The 15,818-nt window shown below is 47.3% G+C and overlaps 1 protein-coding gene across 2 annotated transcripts in view; it reads left to right on the top strand.

The window, feature by feature from the left end:
- PRKAG1 (protein kinase AMP-activated non-catalytic subunit gamma 1) overlaps positions 1-15,818 on the top strand; it is a 61,372-nt gene that overhangs the window by 16,619 nt on the left and 28,935 nt on the right. For both annotated transcript variants that reach the window (XM_075334406.1, XM_075334408.1), the window contains exons 2-10: positions 752-806; positions 891-991; positions 2,479-2,560; positions 2,641-2,699; positions 4,926-4,971; positions 5,108-5,162; positions 5,255-5,381; positions 5,463-5,628; positions 15,759-15,796. In XM_075334406.1, coding sequence (XP_075190521.1) covers positions 752-806; positions 891-991; positions 2,479-2,560; positions 2,641-2,699; positions 4,926-4,971; positions 5,108-5,162; positions 5,255-5,381; positions 5,463-5,628; positions 15,759-15,796 — 729 coding nt within the window. The remainder of the gene's footprint in view (positions 1-751; positions 807-890; positions 992-2,478; positions 2,561-2,640; positions 2,700-4,925; positions 4,972-5,107; positions 5,163-5,254; positions 5,382-5,462; positions 5,629-15,758; positions 15,797-15,818) is intronic.

Below are 15,818 nucleotides of genomic sequence, written 5' to 3'. Positions count from 1 at the left end.
CCGGTAGGTTTGGGTTCAAGAAGTCTGATTGGTGAAACCTTCCTAAAAAGAAAATCCTACAGAATGGGGATAGTTATTAGGTTTTTCAGCAATCTGCTGAATGGGCATTGGAAGGAGTGGGATGTGGAGGGGCAGTGTAGGCATTTGGGCTGCCACCTAGTACTGGAGGGGTCTCATCGATTCGCCAGTTAACAACATTCCCCTCTTGTAAAGAAGATACCAATAGCCAAGTGCCTCGTCCCAGGCAACTAAAGGTGGCTTTACACACTGCAACATTGCAAACGACATCGCTGTAACGACACCGGTTTTGTGACGTAATAGCGACCTCCCCAGCGACATTGTAGTGTGTGAAACACATCAGCGACCTGGCCCCTGCTGTGAGTTCGCGGATCACTACACATCTCTCAGGACCATTCTTTGGTCCTTTGTTTCCCGCTGTGTAGCATGATCGCTAGAAAGTCTGTGTGTAAAGGGGCCTTTACAGCGACTTCGTTAGCGACTTCCCTTTCAAAAAGCTGCTTTACAACGTCCCCAATGACTAGCTAGGTCGTTCTGCAGGTACGGATCGCTGTTGCGTCGTTGGCCAGGTCTGCCTGTTTGACAGCTCACCGGAGACTCACCAGAGACTTTGTAGCGATCCCGGCCAGGTTGGGATCGCTGGTGGAATCGCTAGAAAGTCTGTGTGTAAAGGGGCCTTTAGTGTTTTGGGCATAACGCTTCTAATAATCCCATCGATCATTCTGTATTTCAGGGATCTGTTGTCATAGAAAACAATGATGAAGGGAAATGTGTTTCTCCTTCAGAAGGTGAGAATCCTCAGTGTCTTGTGTGGTCAGTATTTCAGGAAGAAAGCTCTCCAGGGGTATCACCTGTGTTTATTAATCCTCCAGAGTCCGACAGTGAAGTGTATACAAAGTTTATGAAGAACCATAAATGCTACGATCTTATCCCCATCAGCTCCAAGCTTGTGGTGTTTGATACCTCCCTACAGGTGAGTGGATCCGGCAGAGGGGGCTTTATCAATGTCTTGGAGCCAGAGGTTGGTGCAGACCTTATTTCTACAGATATCTGCTTCCCACCACTTTAGGAGAGTGGTAAGAAAAGTGAAAGTGATGAAGAAGGGGTTGGGCAGCACGTCTCCACTCAGATTCATCATTAATGACAGTAAATTGTGCACCTTAATGCAGAAATCAAGAGTTTACTTGCTATTGTCATAGACTATATATGAAATGCCCGCCATAGAGAAGGTCCTGTCATCAGGTGAAGTGTCTGCTGTTTTATTCCCACTATTTTTTTTGGGTGTGGTGGGGGGGGTTAATCCACCCACTAGAGATATGGGCCTTCTTATATTCTTAGGCGGGCTTTGCACGTTGCGACATCGGTAACAATGTGTTACCGATGCTTCAGCGATGGTCCCCGTCGCAGGTGCGATATCTTGTGATTGCTGGCGTAGCGAACATTATCGCTATGCCAGCTTCACACGCACTTACCTGCCCTGCGACGTCCCTCTGGCTGGCGATCCGCCTCCTTCCTAAGGGGGCGGGTCGTGTGGCGTCACAGCGACGTCACACGGCAGGCAGCCAATAGCAGCGGAGGGGCGGAGATGAGCAGGATGTAAACATCCCGCCCACCTCCTTCCTTCTGCATAGCAGCCGGGACGCAGGTAAGGAGATGTTCCTCGCTCCTGCGGCTTCACACACAGCGATGTGTGCTGCCGCAGGAACGAGAAACATCGTACCTGTCGCTGCACTGGCATTATGAAAATGTCGGACCCTACGCCGATCATACGATAACGACGCTTTTGCGCTCGTTAATCGTATGTAAAAGGATTTGCACACTACGATATCGCCTGCGACGCCGGATGTGCGTTACTTTTGATTTGACCGAACCGACATCGCACCTGCGATGTCGTAGTGTGCAGAGGGCCCCTTAGAATATTATGGACTTTACCAAGGGAAGTTCAGCCTAAAGATGCACCCAAGTGTCCCCGAGGACTTTCCCCCTTGGTAAAGACCAGAAGAATGTATCGTGAAATAAAAAGGCCAGTATCCCTGGAACCACATTGCCGAATAAAAAGTCTATATTCGGTGGAGCAGCAGGAATAAAATTAGAGGGAAAACTGATACCTTTGACATGGTGACGGATCCTTTATCATTCCTTTCACCCTCTTGGTATTTGTGAATATTTAGTGCTATAAGGCTCCGGTCCCATGTTCGTTCTGTTAGTTTTTCTTCCTTATACAGAATATGTGGTAATCAGTTGTGTAAATGGAAGTAGAGGGGCCCTATTGATTATTGTGGTCTCCATTTAGTGTTGTTTTGTTGTTTTTTTTAATTTTAGAATATACAAAAAACAGCCCCCCCCTCCATAATAATCAATAAGCCCCTCTACTTATATTTACCAATGTAACTGACTACTTGTTCCATTTGTCTGTCCGAACCAGTGTGATCAGGGCCTTAGTATTAATACATCTTGCAGGTGAAGAAGGCTTTCTTTGCACTGGTCAGTAATGGAGTAAGAGCAGCGCCCTTGTGGGACAGCAAGAAGCAGAGTTTTGTGGGTAAGTCCCCAAACGGCAGAATTAATTTGTCACATTTCTGAAAGCAAGTCTTGATTGTGTTTTTGTTGTCTCCGTTGAAGGTATGCTAACCATCACTGACTTTATCAATATTCTGCACAGATACTACAAATCTTCCATGGTAAGCTGTCATGTCCTTGAAAGCATTGTACAATAATACTTAGCATAGGAGCTGTAATAATATAATGCAAGAAATCCCTGCGGAGTCTTTCATCACAATCCATCCTTCTGGTTTCTCCATGCTCCTTTCTTTGACGTGGCTCCATTCAATGGGATGGGATTGAATGGGAATATGCTCAGCTATTTGTGATAAAAAGCAAAAAAAAAAAACACAAAGCAAAATGAGCGTTACTTACCCTCTCCCGGGTCCAACATTGTGTCTCTGCCACTGCAGCGGTGACATCAGGTCAACAGCGCTGCAGCCAATCACTGAGCTCAGTGGCTGTGCCGATGCAAACTGCAGCGTCTGAGGCGCACTGGACCCGAGGAGGGGAAAGTAAGGCTTATTTTATTTTTTAATAACGAAGCATATGGTACAACCCCTTTTAAAGGGAAGCTGAATAGTGAAACTGTGTGGGTAGAGCCCGGCAGTCTTTTAAGAGGGGCGTACAGGAATAAAGGCCCAGTCACACTAAACAACTTACCAGTGATCCCAACAATGATACAACCTGATAGCAACTTACCAGCGATCCCTAGGAGGTCACTGGTGAGATGTCACACTAAGCGACGCTCCAGCGATCCCACCAGCAACCTGACCTGGCAGGGATCGCTGGAGCGTCGCTACACGTGGAAGCATGCTGCGCTTGGTAACTAAGGTAAATATCGGGTAACCAACCCGATATTTACCTTGGTTACCAGCGCACACCGCTTAGCGCTGGCTCCCTGCACTCCTAGCCACAGTACACATTGGGTTAATTACCTGATGTGTACTCTACTACGTGTGCAGGCAGCAGGAGCCGGGCTTCTGCGGACGCTGGTAACCAGGGTAAACATCGGGTAACCAAGAAGCCCTTCCCTTGGTTACCTGATATTTACCTTCGTTACCAGCGTCCGCCGCTCTCACGCTGCCAGTGCCGGCTCCCTGTTCCCTGCACACATAGCTACAGTACACATCGGGTTAATTACCCGATGTGTACTCCAGCTACGTGTTCAGAGAGCAGGGAGCCGGCACTGACAGCGTGAGAGCGGCGGACGCTGGTAGCAAAGGTAAATATCGGGTAACCAAGGTAAGGACTTCTTGGTTACCCGCTGTTTACCGTGGTTACCAGCGTCCGCAGAAGCCGGCTCCTACTCCCTGCACATTTAGTTGTTGCTCTGGCGCTGTCACACACAGCGATCTGTGCTTCACAGCGGGACAGCAACAACTAAAAAATGGTCCAGGACATTCAGCAACAACCAACGACCTCACAGCAGGGGCCAGGTTGTTGCTGGATGTCACACACAGCAACATCGCTAGCAAGTTGTGCCTCAGCAGTGATGTTGCTAGCGATGTTGCTTAGTGTGACTGTATCTTTAGATGAGCTGGATGCATGAGGGGTGCATGCCACTTAATAATTTCAACACATCTTGGTGGTGTGTGCTCCTCGCCAGAAATACTAGTACCGTTAGGGACTGGAGTAACATTCCAGAAATGTAGCTACTATTGGTGAATTTGGTGGACGCAGGCACGCCTCATCCTGACCTCCAGCTCATCCCCTCCCCTACCCAATATGGCGGAACTGGCATGCAAAACATCAATAATTGCGAAATGTTTGTACAAATCAGACTTGTGCAAAAAAGTTAGCAACTTTTTACGGTGTTTTACACCAATTTTATGGCGGAAACACTTTGATGAATTGGGGCCTACATCTGTACAGTTGGTCCATAATCAGCTATTTTCATTATCGTAGCCTTCATTTGTATATGATGATGGCCTCTTTATAGGGGTAGTTCCCTTCTGGACAATCCCTTTTAGTCACACTGTGCTGAATAAAATAAGAAAAATGCAGACTTTCTAGTCGAATTTCTCTACAAGCGCCATCTCCCCCGGCCCATGGAGAAAAGGCGTCAGTTCTGGAAATCAAGATATTTTTCTTTTTTTTTTGTGTTCTGTACACTTTAGAAATTCAAAATGGGTTGTCCTATAGTGAACAATTCCTTTAAGTAGTATATATTTTTCTTTTTTCTCATCCTCAATGCCAGCATAACACACATCCTCTGTGCTGTGGTCACTGTATTATTGGGGTGTTATCTTCATAATTCAGCAGTTGTCAGTGAGTGATTATTATATCATCTGAGCAGCAGAGTGGTTACAGACCGTGCCATTGATGAGCAGTTAATAGTTACCTTGTTATCTCGGTGTTATCAGGTGCAGATTTATGAGCTGGAGGAGCATAAGATAGAGACGTGGAGAGGTGAGTGCTGTTGGGTACATAGTTAATATTTGGCAGAAGGCTATAACTGTTCTCTATTGTAGATGGGCAGCACTGATTAGCCACAAGGTCATATTTTCTAATGAATGGATCAGATTATTCCATTGTTTTTCTCCAGAGGTTTATTTACAAGACTCCTTCAAGCCTTTGGTCAGTATATCACCCAGTGCCAGGTGAGGAGGCGTTTAGTGCCAGTCTGCCCTCTAATAGGAATATCATTGTTGTATTGCTCGATCACGCTCATACATATATTTTTATCCCTTAGCTTGTTTGATGCTGTCTCTTCCCTGATCAAGAACCGTATTCATCGCCTTCCAGTCATTTCTCCGGACTCTGGAAATACCCTGTATATATTAACACACAAACGCATTCTTAAATTCCTCAAGCTTTTTGTGAGTTAATTTCTATTATTGATCATTTGTTGCTGTTTTTGATCCTTTATGATCTTCTTTCTGACCTGATTTTATCCTCAGATGTCTGAATTGGAGAAGCCGAGTTTTGTGAATCGAACGTTGAGAGAGTTGAAGATTGGCACTTACGATAACATTGCCAAGGTTCATCCCAACACTCCTGTATATGTCGCTTTGGGTATTTTTGTGCAGCGTCGGGTCTCTGCTTTACCCATTGTGGATGATTCTGGTAAATGTGGAGTCATCTATTTGAAGTGTCTTCTATGGCAATATATAATTTAATTTTTATTTTGCTTTTTGAATATATTCCTTACTTGTCCATGTCAAAAATAGAAGTGAAGCACAGCCAGTAGTCAGGGACGTAATTGCAATAGGTGCAAGGGGTTGCAACCGCACCCAGACCCTGGAGCCTAGGGGGCCCCAAAAGTCCATTTTGCCAATATAAAAAGACCAACGGTATTAAAGACTTGTAATAACTGGGGGCCCCAGTGGCGCTTTTGCATTGGTCCCCAAGTCCTTCAGATTACTCCACTGCCAGTAGTTCAGTCCTATTGTATTGCGGCTGAACTGCAGTACCAGGCACAGCCACACCTATGGAAAAGCCAGCATGACTGTGCAGACAGTGAAGAACATGCCGTGCTCAGAAGAACACTGCAGCCCTTTTATGCTATTGGTCCGTGGTGGCTCCTAAGCTCCTCCGATCAGGCTTGTATAGTATCCGAATTACAGGCTTTTAATACAGTGGCAGTGGAACCTCGCTTAACGAGTAACCCAGTTAGCGAGTATATCACTTAACGAGCAAAGCTTGCTGTCAATTTGTAACTCCGTTTACGAGCAAGCTTTGCTGAACGAGCAAATACTCACCGCACACACTTCCAGTTCCGTACATCCACCGCGCTCTGACCCGCTCTTGCAGTCCACACACACACACAAACATGTACGCACGCACGCACACACATTATGCTTACCTTACCTTCCGTTCCATCGCCTGCATCATGAATCTTGTAGTTCGCCGCTACAGGATGTGTATCGGCAACCATCACGACGAGGGAGGAACTTCCGCTGTCAGCTGCTACTCTACGGCAGTGCGCTGGCCAATTAGAGGCAAGTGGCGCCTTTGACGTCAGCGCTCTGGCAGCAGAAGTTCCTCCCTCGTCACGATGGTTACCCGATACACAGCCCGTACCGGCGAACTGCAAGTTCCAGGAGGCTGGCAATGGATCGGAAGGTAAGGTGAGCATGTGTGTGTTTGTACGTGTGTGGAATGGCACAACAGGGGACCAGGATGGGACATTTAACAAGTTGTGGAACGAATTGTCTGCATTGCAATGATTTTCTATGGGAAATCTTGCTTTGCTGAACGAGTAACTTGGTTTACAAGCACACTCCCAGAACAGATTTTTCTCGTTAACTAAGGTTCCACTGTATTTACTTTTGAAAAGCCGTGTATGTGCGTCCTCAGAACATAGTTCACAGTTTAAATTAAAAAATGCACAGCAATCCTGCAATAGAAGAAAAGAAAAGGGAGTTTAGATATTTCTAGTTGTGCAATATAGGTATAGATTCATTATCCAAGGTAGATACCTAAACAAAACATCTGAGAAAGATTAGTGGCAGAATTGCTAAAGGTACCGTCACACTAAGCGACGCTCCAGCGACCTGGCAGGGATCGCTGGAGCGTCGCTACACGGGTTGCTGGTGAGCTGTCACACAGGCAGATCTCACCAGCAACCAGTGACCAGCCCCCAGCCAGCAGCGATGCATGGAAGCGATGCTGCGCTTGGTAACTAAGGTAAATATCGGGTAACCAACCCAATATTTACCTTGGTTACCAGCGCACACCGCTTAGCGCTGGCTCCCTGCACTCCTAGCCAGAGTACACATCGGGTTAATTACCCGATGTGTAGTCTGGCTATGTGTGCCGGGAGCCGGCACTGACAGCTGAGAGCGGCGGACGCTGGTAACGAAGGTAAATATCGGGTAACCAAGGAAAGGTCTTCTTGGTTACCCGATATTTACATTGGTTACCAGCGTCCGCAGAAGCCGGCTCCCTGCTCACTGCCCATTCATTTGTTGCTCTCTCGCTGTCACACACAGCGATGTATGCTTAACAGCGGGAGAGCAACAACTAAAAAATGGTCCAGGACATTCAGCAACAACCAGCGACCTCACAGCAGGGGCCAGGTTGTTGCTGGATGTCACACTAAGCAACATCGCTAGCAACATCGCTGTTAAGTCACAAAAGTCTTGCCTCAGAAGTGATGTTGCTTAGTGTGACGGTACCTTAAGGCTATGTGCGCACTAGAAATGTGAAGTTTCTCAAGAAAATTTCTTGAGAAACTTCTGCCAGTGAAAGATTTCCGGACCTGCGGAAAAAATCCGCACCAAATCCGCATGCGTTTTTGCCGCGGATTTGCCGCGGATTTGCCGCGAATTTGCCGCGAATTTGCCGCGGATTTACCGCGGATTTACCGCAGGTTTGTCCCTGCAATAAATAATAAAGATAATCCATAGACAGATAGTGGATAGAGGGAAAGATGGATAGATGAATAGATAGATAGATAGAGGGATAGATAGATAGATGAATAGATAGATAGAGGGATAGATAGAGGGATAGATAGATAGAGGGTGTCACAAACCACCGGGGGGGTCACTCAGAAATCCCCCGCGCTGGCTACCAGTACGTCACAATCGGGGGGTAACAAGTGGGGGTCACCCCTCCTTTTATACCTCCCGACCGACAGACAGAGCACGTGACGCGCTCTCTAGCGCCCCTCTTATAGTCAGGCCAATTATGGAATTGCCCGACAATAAGCAAGGAGGCCGCTATACTACTTATGCCGATTATTGAAGGGTCCCCGGTGAGAGTAAGGTATATATTCCCCCGACCTCCGCGGGCGGAATATATAAAATCTCCCCGAATCTCACTGGCCTCCCCACAATAATCCTTGGCACAATTCGCTGCCACCAACCGATTTACGGTAACTATTAGCCGAACACACAGACGTGGGATTCAAGATCGAGATAACAGAACAACCCAAGATTAATTATATAATTTAATCAGCCTAAAGCACACTAGAACTACAATATATACAATAGGGAATCTACAGAATATACATATGTCAGAGTACAGTTACAATCAAAGCATGGGTTACAAACAGGCATACACAGTTCCAGCAGTTACCTTGTTGCGTCTGGCCACAGGGGGGCGCTGTAGACCAGGTTTCCAGGAACTCCCTCACAGGTCTTTCCCAACCAGGCCCCCGAGCAGAAGAACACTGGAAAATGGCCGAAGTAGGGTTATCAACCTGGGCAATCCAGGTCCCCTCCTACCTTAGTGACCTCACAGGGAGCACTGCTCCACCCCTGGCTGGAGTTATGGACAAAATCCACAACATGGAATATGGCCATAACTTGGCCTGGGAGCGTCGTAGGCGGACGCCAATGCTCTTATTGTGACAGTTATGAATTTAGCTACAGAACGAGGGGACTCATGACCTGTCTGCCAGTTCCCCATTGGCTGATATCACGCCTGGGGCATTTCCCAATGTCCTGCTCCCATAAAAAAAGGGTGCCGGCATCGTCCACATGCGGAGACACCATTTTTATGGTTGCCATATTTATCGGAAATATGGCTTGCGAGATATGAACCATTTTTTACTGGAGTCGTTCTGTCTGGCTATTTCCATAGCCTTGCTAATTAGATAGCAGCTCCTACTACAGGGTGACGGCAGGGAGTCATCCTGTGTCCATTGTCCCTACACCACCTCATTTCCATATCACAGGACATGGCCATGGGATTTGTTGCTAAACCAGTTGTGTGAAGGAAAGGGGGGTTGACACCAGGAGAGGGCTTCCTGACATACTTGAATATCATGATTTATCGTCATCTCTCCGGATTTACCTCACAGAGGGATAGATAGATAGATAGATAGAGGGATAGATAGATAGATAGATAGAGGGATAGATAGATATAGATAGATAGATAGAGGGATAGATAGATAGATAGATAGAGGGATAGATAGAGGGATAGATAGATAGAGGGATAGATAGATAGATAGATAGATAGATAGATAGAGGGATAGATAGATAGATAGATAGATAGATAGAGGGATAGATAGATAGAGGGATAGATAGATAGATAGAGGGATAGATAGATAGATAGATAGATAGAGGGATAGATAGATAGATGAGAAAAACCTATATAATGTTCCACCTCCCTGCATTTTCTAAGCTGGCACCCTTTAGTGACTTTCATGTGGCACTTAGGCTACTTTCACACCTCCGGTTTTTGCTATGCGGCACAATCCGGCACTTTGCATGAAAATCGCAACCGGTTTTTTTTGCTGCCGGTTGCGATTTTCCTGCATAGACTTTAATTAGTGCCGCATTGTGCCGCATGGCCTTGCGTTCCGTCCGTTTTTTGCCGCATGCGGCAGATGTAGCCGATGCGGCGGCCGGATGGAAAGTTGCCTGGCACGTTTTTTCGTGCGGCAAAAAAAACCGCATCGCGCCGCATTCGGCCGATGCGGCACATTTTTCAATACATGCCTATGGCGGCCGGATGCGGCGCGATGCGGCAATAACCGCATCCGGCCGCCGCATGCGGTTTTTGCCACTGCGCATGCTCAGTAGCATGCCGCAAGCGGCAAAAACCGGACTGGCCGCAAAGGAAAAACCTATGCAAAGGATGCGGTGTTTTCACCGCATCCGTTGCATAGCTTGCACAGCCGGATTGAGCCGCAGAGCTCAAGCCGGATGTGTGAAAGTAGCCTAAAGGGTGCTTAGCCTTGTATTTAGCCATAAAATAAATAAATAATTAAAAAAAAATGACGTGAGGTCCCCCTATTTTTTGTAGCCAGCTAGGGTAAAGCAGACGGCTGCAGCCTGCAGACCACCGCTGGCAGCTTCACCTTGGCTGATAATCAAAAACAGTGGGCACCCCACGCTGTTATTTTAAATTATATAAATAATTTAAAACAAAAAACGTGGGGTCCCCCCCATATTGGATCACCAGCCAAGGTAAAGCGGACAGCTGGGGTCTGATATTCTCAGACTAGGGAGGTCCACTGTTATTGGACACTCCCCAGCCTAAAAATAGCAGGCCGCAGCCGCCCCAGAAGTGGCGCATCCATTAGACGTGCCAATCCTGGCGCTTTGCCCCAGCTCATCCCGCGCCCTGGTGCGTTGGCAAACGGGGTAATATATGGGGTTGATGCCAGATGTGTAATGTCACCTGGCATCAAGCCCTGGGGTTGGTGAGGTCAGGCGTCTATCAGATACCCGACATCACCAACCCAGTCAGTAATAATTAAAAAATAGACAACAAAAAAAGTTTTATTTGAAAAAACACTCCCCAAAACATTCCCTCTTTAACCAATTTATTGAAAAGAGCACAATCCATTCCACGTCCGGCGTAATCCAATAAGGGGGGGGGGGGGGGCACGGCGATCCATACCATAGTCGCTGTCCCAGTCAATGAAAAACAGAATGTTCCCCATTGGCTGGGAGAGCAATGCAGTGACCTGAGCTAACATCAATAGGTCAGCTCAGGTCACTGCAGGGGATGACGAGCGCTGCCATCAGGAGCATAGATGAGATCATTACCTTCTGTGATCATCTCCTGTACTGCTGACGTCAGCGCTGTCACTGACTTATCGCGAGAGCCCGTGACGTCACCGCTAGTGACAGTCTCGGGCCGCTCGCGAGTCGGCCCTAGACAGCAGTGACAGCGCTGACGTCAGGAGGCAGGAGATCGTCACAGCAGGTAATGATCTCACCTCCTGACAGCAGCGATCGTCATCCCCGCGGCTCCCAGCACTGCAGGATGTCCGTGTCTGCCTGCGCTGCAGCGTGACAGGCTGCTGACACTGCGGGCAGACACTGACACCCTGCAGTGCAGGCAGCCGCGAGGCCGGAGCAGGACACACACTGCACAGACACCTGGAGGTCGCACGGAAGTGCTTCTGTGCGGCGTCCAGGGAGTGTGACGTGTGTTTCCTCTGCTCCTCTTCCTGGCATAATGACATCGCTTCCTGCAAAACCGCAGGCAGCGATGGGCATTACCGCAGGTAAATCGCGGCTATTCCGGTGGTATACCGCACATCATTGCTACCTGCGGAATACCCCCGGAATACCCCCGGTACCTGCGGAAATTAATGGACATGCACATTTTCTCAAGAAAGTTTCTTGAGAAAAATCCGCACAGTGCGCACAGCTATTTTTTTTTCTCATTGAATTTCATGGGAAATGTCTGCACAAAGATTGCAGACATTTCTCAAGAAATTTCCGGGGCAAATCCGCGGGTAAATCCGCGGGAAAAACGGTCTAGTGCGCACATAGCCTAAGGCCCATTTAGATAGGCTGATAATCAGGGAATGGGCTCTGCTCCTTCCTGACTGTTGGCCTGTCTTATTGGGCCAGAAATCGACCAACAAACAAAACAGTTCGTCAGGTGCGATGATTTTCATATGATATTCTGTGAACCTAGTATTCTGGTCAGCTGGTATAAAGAGGCCATTACACAACTGTCAATCAGTAAATATCTTATCAGCAGTCATTTAACAGCTGAGAACAGGCAGTGTGAATGGGCCTTTAGCAAAGTCCCATTGTTTTAGGTGCGCACAGTCTGAAGAAAGCATGTACATTATACAGCCTCACAAATGATGATTTTTATGCAGTAACCTTGGTAAGCGCAGATGTGGAGCTGTGAAACCTTATGTTACATAATTAATAAAGTTGAAAAAAAAATACAAATGTCCATCAAGTTCAACTTAGGGACGAGTTATCTGCTCAGTAGTTGTATGCTCGTATGGGTGCGACTGGAGCACTGGAGTATCATGGAAGTCAATGAGGCGTTTTTCTAGAAGATTTCCTGGAGAAATGCTCGAGTTCCCCATAGTTTCCTTTATACTTGGATGCTTGAGTCGCTCCCATTCAATCGTTTAACTGCTCTTCATGAGTCCCATTCTAGTGCTCGTTCATCACTAATTATATGTACAACCACAACGCATGGTCCAGTCCGCCCCCAAAGAGCTAATCTTTACCTCCTAAAGCGGGCTTTACACTCTACAATATATTTTACAATGTGTTGGCGGGGTCACGTCGTAAGTGACGCACATCCGGCATAGTTAGTGATATTGTAGTGTGTGAAACCTACGTGCGATTGAACGAATAAACGTTGATCGCATACACCTCGTTCAAAACCTAAAAATTGAACGTCGGGGTTGTTCAATGTTCCCGAGGCAGCACACATCGCGGTGTGCGACACCCCGGGAACGATGTACTGCAGCTTACCTGCGTCCCGCAGTTCCCGTCGGCAATGCGGAAGGAAGGAGGTGGGCGGGATGTTTACGTCCCGCTCATCTCCGCCCCTCCGCTTCTATTGGCCGCCTGCCGTGTGATATCGCTGTGACGCCGAACATCCCTCCCACTCCAGGAAGTGGATGTTCACTGCCACAGCGAGGTCATATGGACGGGTAAGTACGTGTGACGGCAATTAATCGTTTGTGCTACACGGTCAACAAATTGAACGTGCCGCACATACAATGGGGGCGTGTCACATCGCATACGATATCGTATGCTTAATTGTAAGGTGTAAAGCAGGCTTAAGGCGCCGCTCACATCAGCGGTATTTTGCCGCAGGGCCGGATCTGGTACAAATGTGTGTAAGTTCAATTCACCTCCAATGGAATCACGGCAAGATGCGGCCACATGCGGCACACACAACCGCATGTGGCTGCATCCTGCCGCGACTCCATTGGAAATTAATTGAACTTAACCGCATTTGTACCGAATCCGACCCTGCGGCAAAATACTTTAAATAATTATTTTTATTAGTGTAGAGAGGATCGTGTAATCTGTAAAGCTGGGTTCACACATAGCGACAACGACATCGCTGTTACATCACCATTTTCTGTGACGTAACAGCGACCTTGTAAGTCGCTGTTATGATCGCTGCTTAGCTGTCAAACACAGCGACGCAGCAGCGATCATAACGTCGCTGTGCTACATGTGCAGAGAGCAGGGAGCCGCGCACACTGCTTAGCGCTGGCTCCTTGCTCTCCTAGCTACAGTACACATCGGGTTAATTAACCCGATGTGTACTGCAGCTACATGTCACAGTGCAGAGAGCAGGGAGCCGCGCACACTGCTTAGCGCTGGCTCCTTGCTCTCCTAGCTACAGTACACATCGGGTTAATTACCCGATGCGTACTGCAGCTACATGTCACAGTGCAGGAGCCGGCACTAGCAGCAAGAGCGGCGGAGGCTGGTAACAAAGGTAAATATCGGGTAACCAGGGAAAGGTCTTCCCTTGGTTACCTGATGTTTACAGTGGTTACAGCTTTCCGCAGCTGCCAGACGCCGGCTCCTGCTCGCTTCATTTCGTCGCTCTCTCGCTGTCACACACAGCGATGTGTGCTTCACAGCGGGAGAGCGACGACCCAAAAATGAAGCAGGACATTCAGCAACGAGCGGTGACCTCACAGCAGGGGCCAGGTCGTTGCTGGATGTCACACACAGCGACAGCGACAGGACGTCGCTGCAACGTCACAGAAAATGGTGACGTAGCAGCAACGTCGTCGTCGCTGTGTGTGACACCACCTTAAGCCTGCTGAGTGCCGTCAACTGATCTGTGTGCACATATTTAAGACTGTTCATAGATAACATCAGCAAACTTTTTTTTTTTTTTCTTTCTATTTTGTATTAGGCCCCGTGCACACATTGAGTATTTGGGGTGTTTTTTTAACCTCTGTATTTGTAGCCAAACCAGGAGTGGAAAAGTATAATAGAGACACGACACCACTTCTGTGTTATTCATCCTCTCCTGGTTTTTGGCTACAAATACTGAGGTAAAAAACTCACCGATTGCTCAGTGTGCACGTGGCCTAAGAGAAGCGTAGTCTTGTACGTTTTTTTTTTTTTTTTTATACAGTTATATTTTAAAACAAAGAGCTTTTAGCACGCAGTATACATATTTTAACAATTTGACGCACAGGGTGATGTATGCCTCCGACATTTGCGTTATACCCCCAATGTATGCATCTGCCGTAGGCTCAGTCATGATATCCTCAGAGCTTAAAGGGGTATTCCCATCTCCAAGATCCTATCCCAATATGCAGTAGATGTAATAATATTAGCAAATACTTCCAATTAGAAATGTAGAATAGTTCTCCTGATATAGCCATGGTCTCTTACCTCATGTGCAGGGCATTGCAGGACCTTATCTATGGTTATGACCATGAGCAACTTACTGTGACTGTATGCATGGTTGTAACCATGGATACTGAAGGTCCTGCAATGCCTTGAACATGAGGTAAGTGACAAGGCTATATCAGAACTATACATTTCTAATTGGAGGTATTTGCGAATATTATTATTGCGTCTACTACATATTAGGATAGGATCTTGGAGATGGGAATACCCCTTGAAAGGGAACCTGTCAACAAATTTTTCCTTTGAGCTGCGGCCAGCATCAGTAAGCACTTATATGCAGCATTCCAGAAAACTGTACATAAGAGCCCAGGCCACGCTGTATAACATAAAAAATACCTTTATAATACTGAACTAGGGGGCGGTCTTGTCTGATAGGCATCGCTGCCCTCGGTCCGGCGCCTCCTCCATCTTTTGGGATTGCCAATCTCCTGCCCAGCCCCATGTGCATGACGTGTCCTGCGTCATTCAGAGAGGCCTCCATCGCACTCCTGCACATGCGCACTCTGATTTGCTGATTGAGGGCAAATTAAAGTACAGTAGTGCGCATGTGTGGGTGACCTTTGACCATTCCTCGTGCCCATGCATTAAAGTACTTTGCTCTGCCATCAGCCAGGCAGATCAAAGTGTGCAGGAGCCCAATGACGGCCTCTCTGTGAGTGACGCAGAACGTATCATGGACACGGGGCTGGGCAAGAAGAGGCGCCGGACCGAGTGCAGCAACTTTCATCAGATCGGACCACCCCCTAGGTGAGTACGATAATAAAGGTGTTTTTTATGTTATACACGGCGGCCTGGACTCTTATATACAGTATTCTGGAATGCTGTATATAATGGCTCACTGGTGGTGGCCGCAGCTCATAAGGGGAAAACCTGGCGACAGGTTCCCTTTAAGCTAAGCACTACTATAATAACAGCAATGCTGAGAATGTAATGCAAAGGGGGATTGATTTTTATTTTTTTCTTCCTTCACTTTTGCTATATTGCAGGCTACATACAGTATGTTGTAGTGAGAACATTTACGTTAAATGCAAAACTAATCATAGAAAAATGCAGCCTTGTTTCGTAGTTGTCCCCCCATGTATGTGCTGTATTTTTTCCCCTTTTCATTGTGAATGTTTAAACTTCTTGATGATTTCTCCGCAGGCCGGGTAGTGGATATCTATTCCAAGTTTGATGTCATTGTAAGTAACCTTATAGTCCCTA

Source organism: Anomaloglossus baeobatrachus, chromosome 2 (genome assembly GCF_048569485.1).
Source record: "Anomaloglossus baeobatrachus isolate aAnoBae1 chromosome 2, aAnoBae1.hap1, whole genome shotgun sequence".
Taxonomy (NCBI): Eukaryota; Metazoa; Chordata; class Amphibia; order Anura; family Aromobatidae; genus Anomaloglossus; species Anomaloglossus baeobatrachus.
This window is presented reverse-complemented; position numbering and strand designations above follow the sequence as displayed.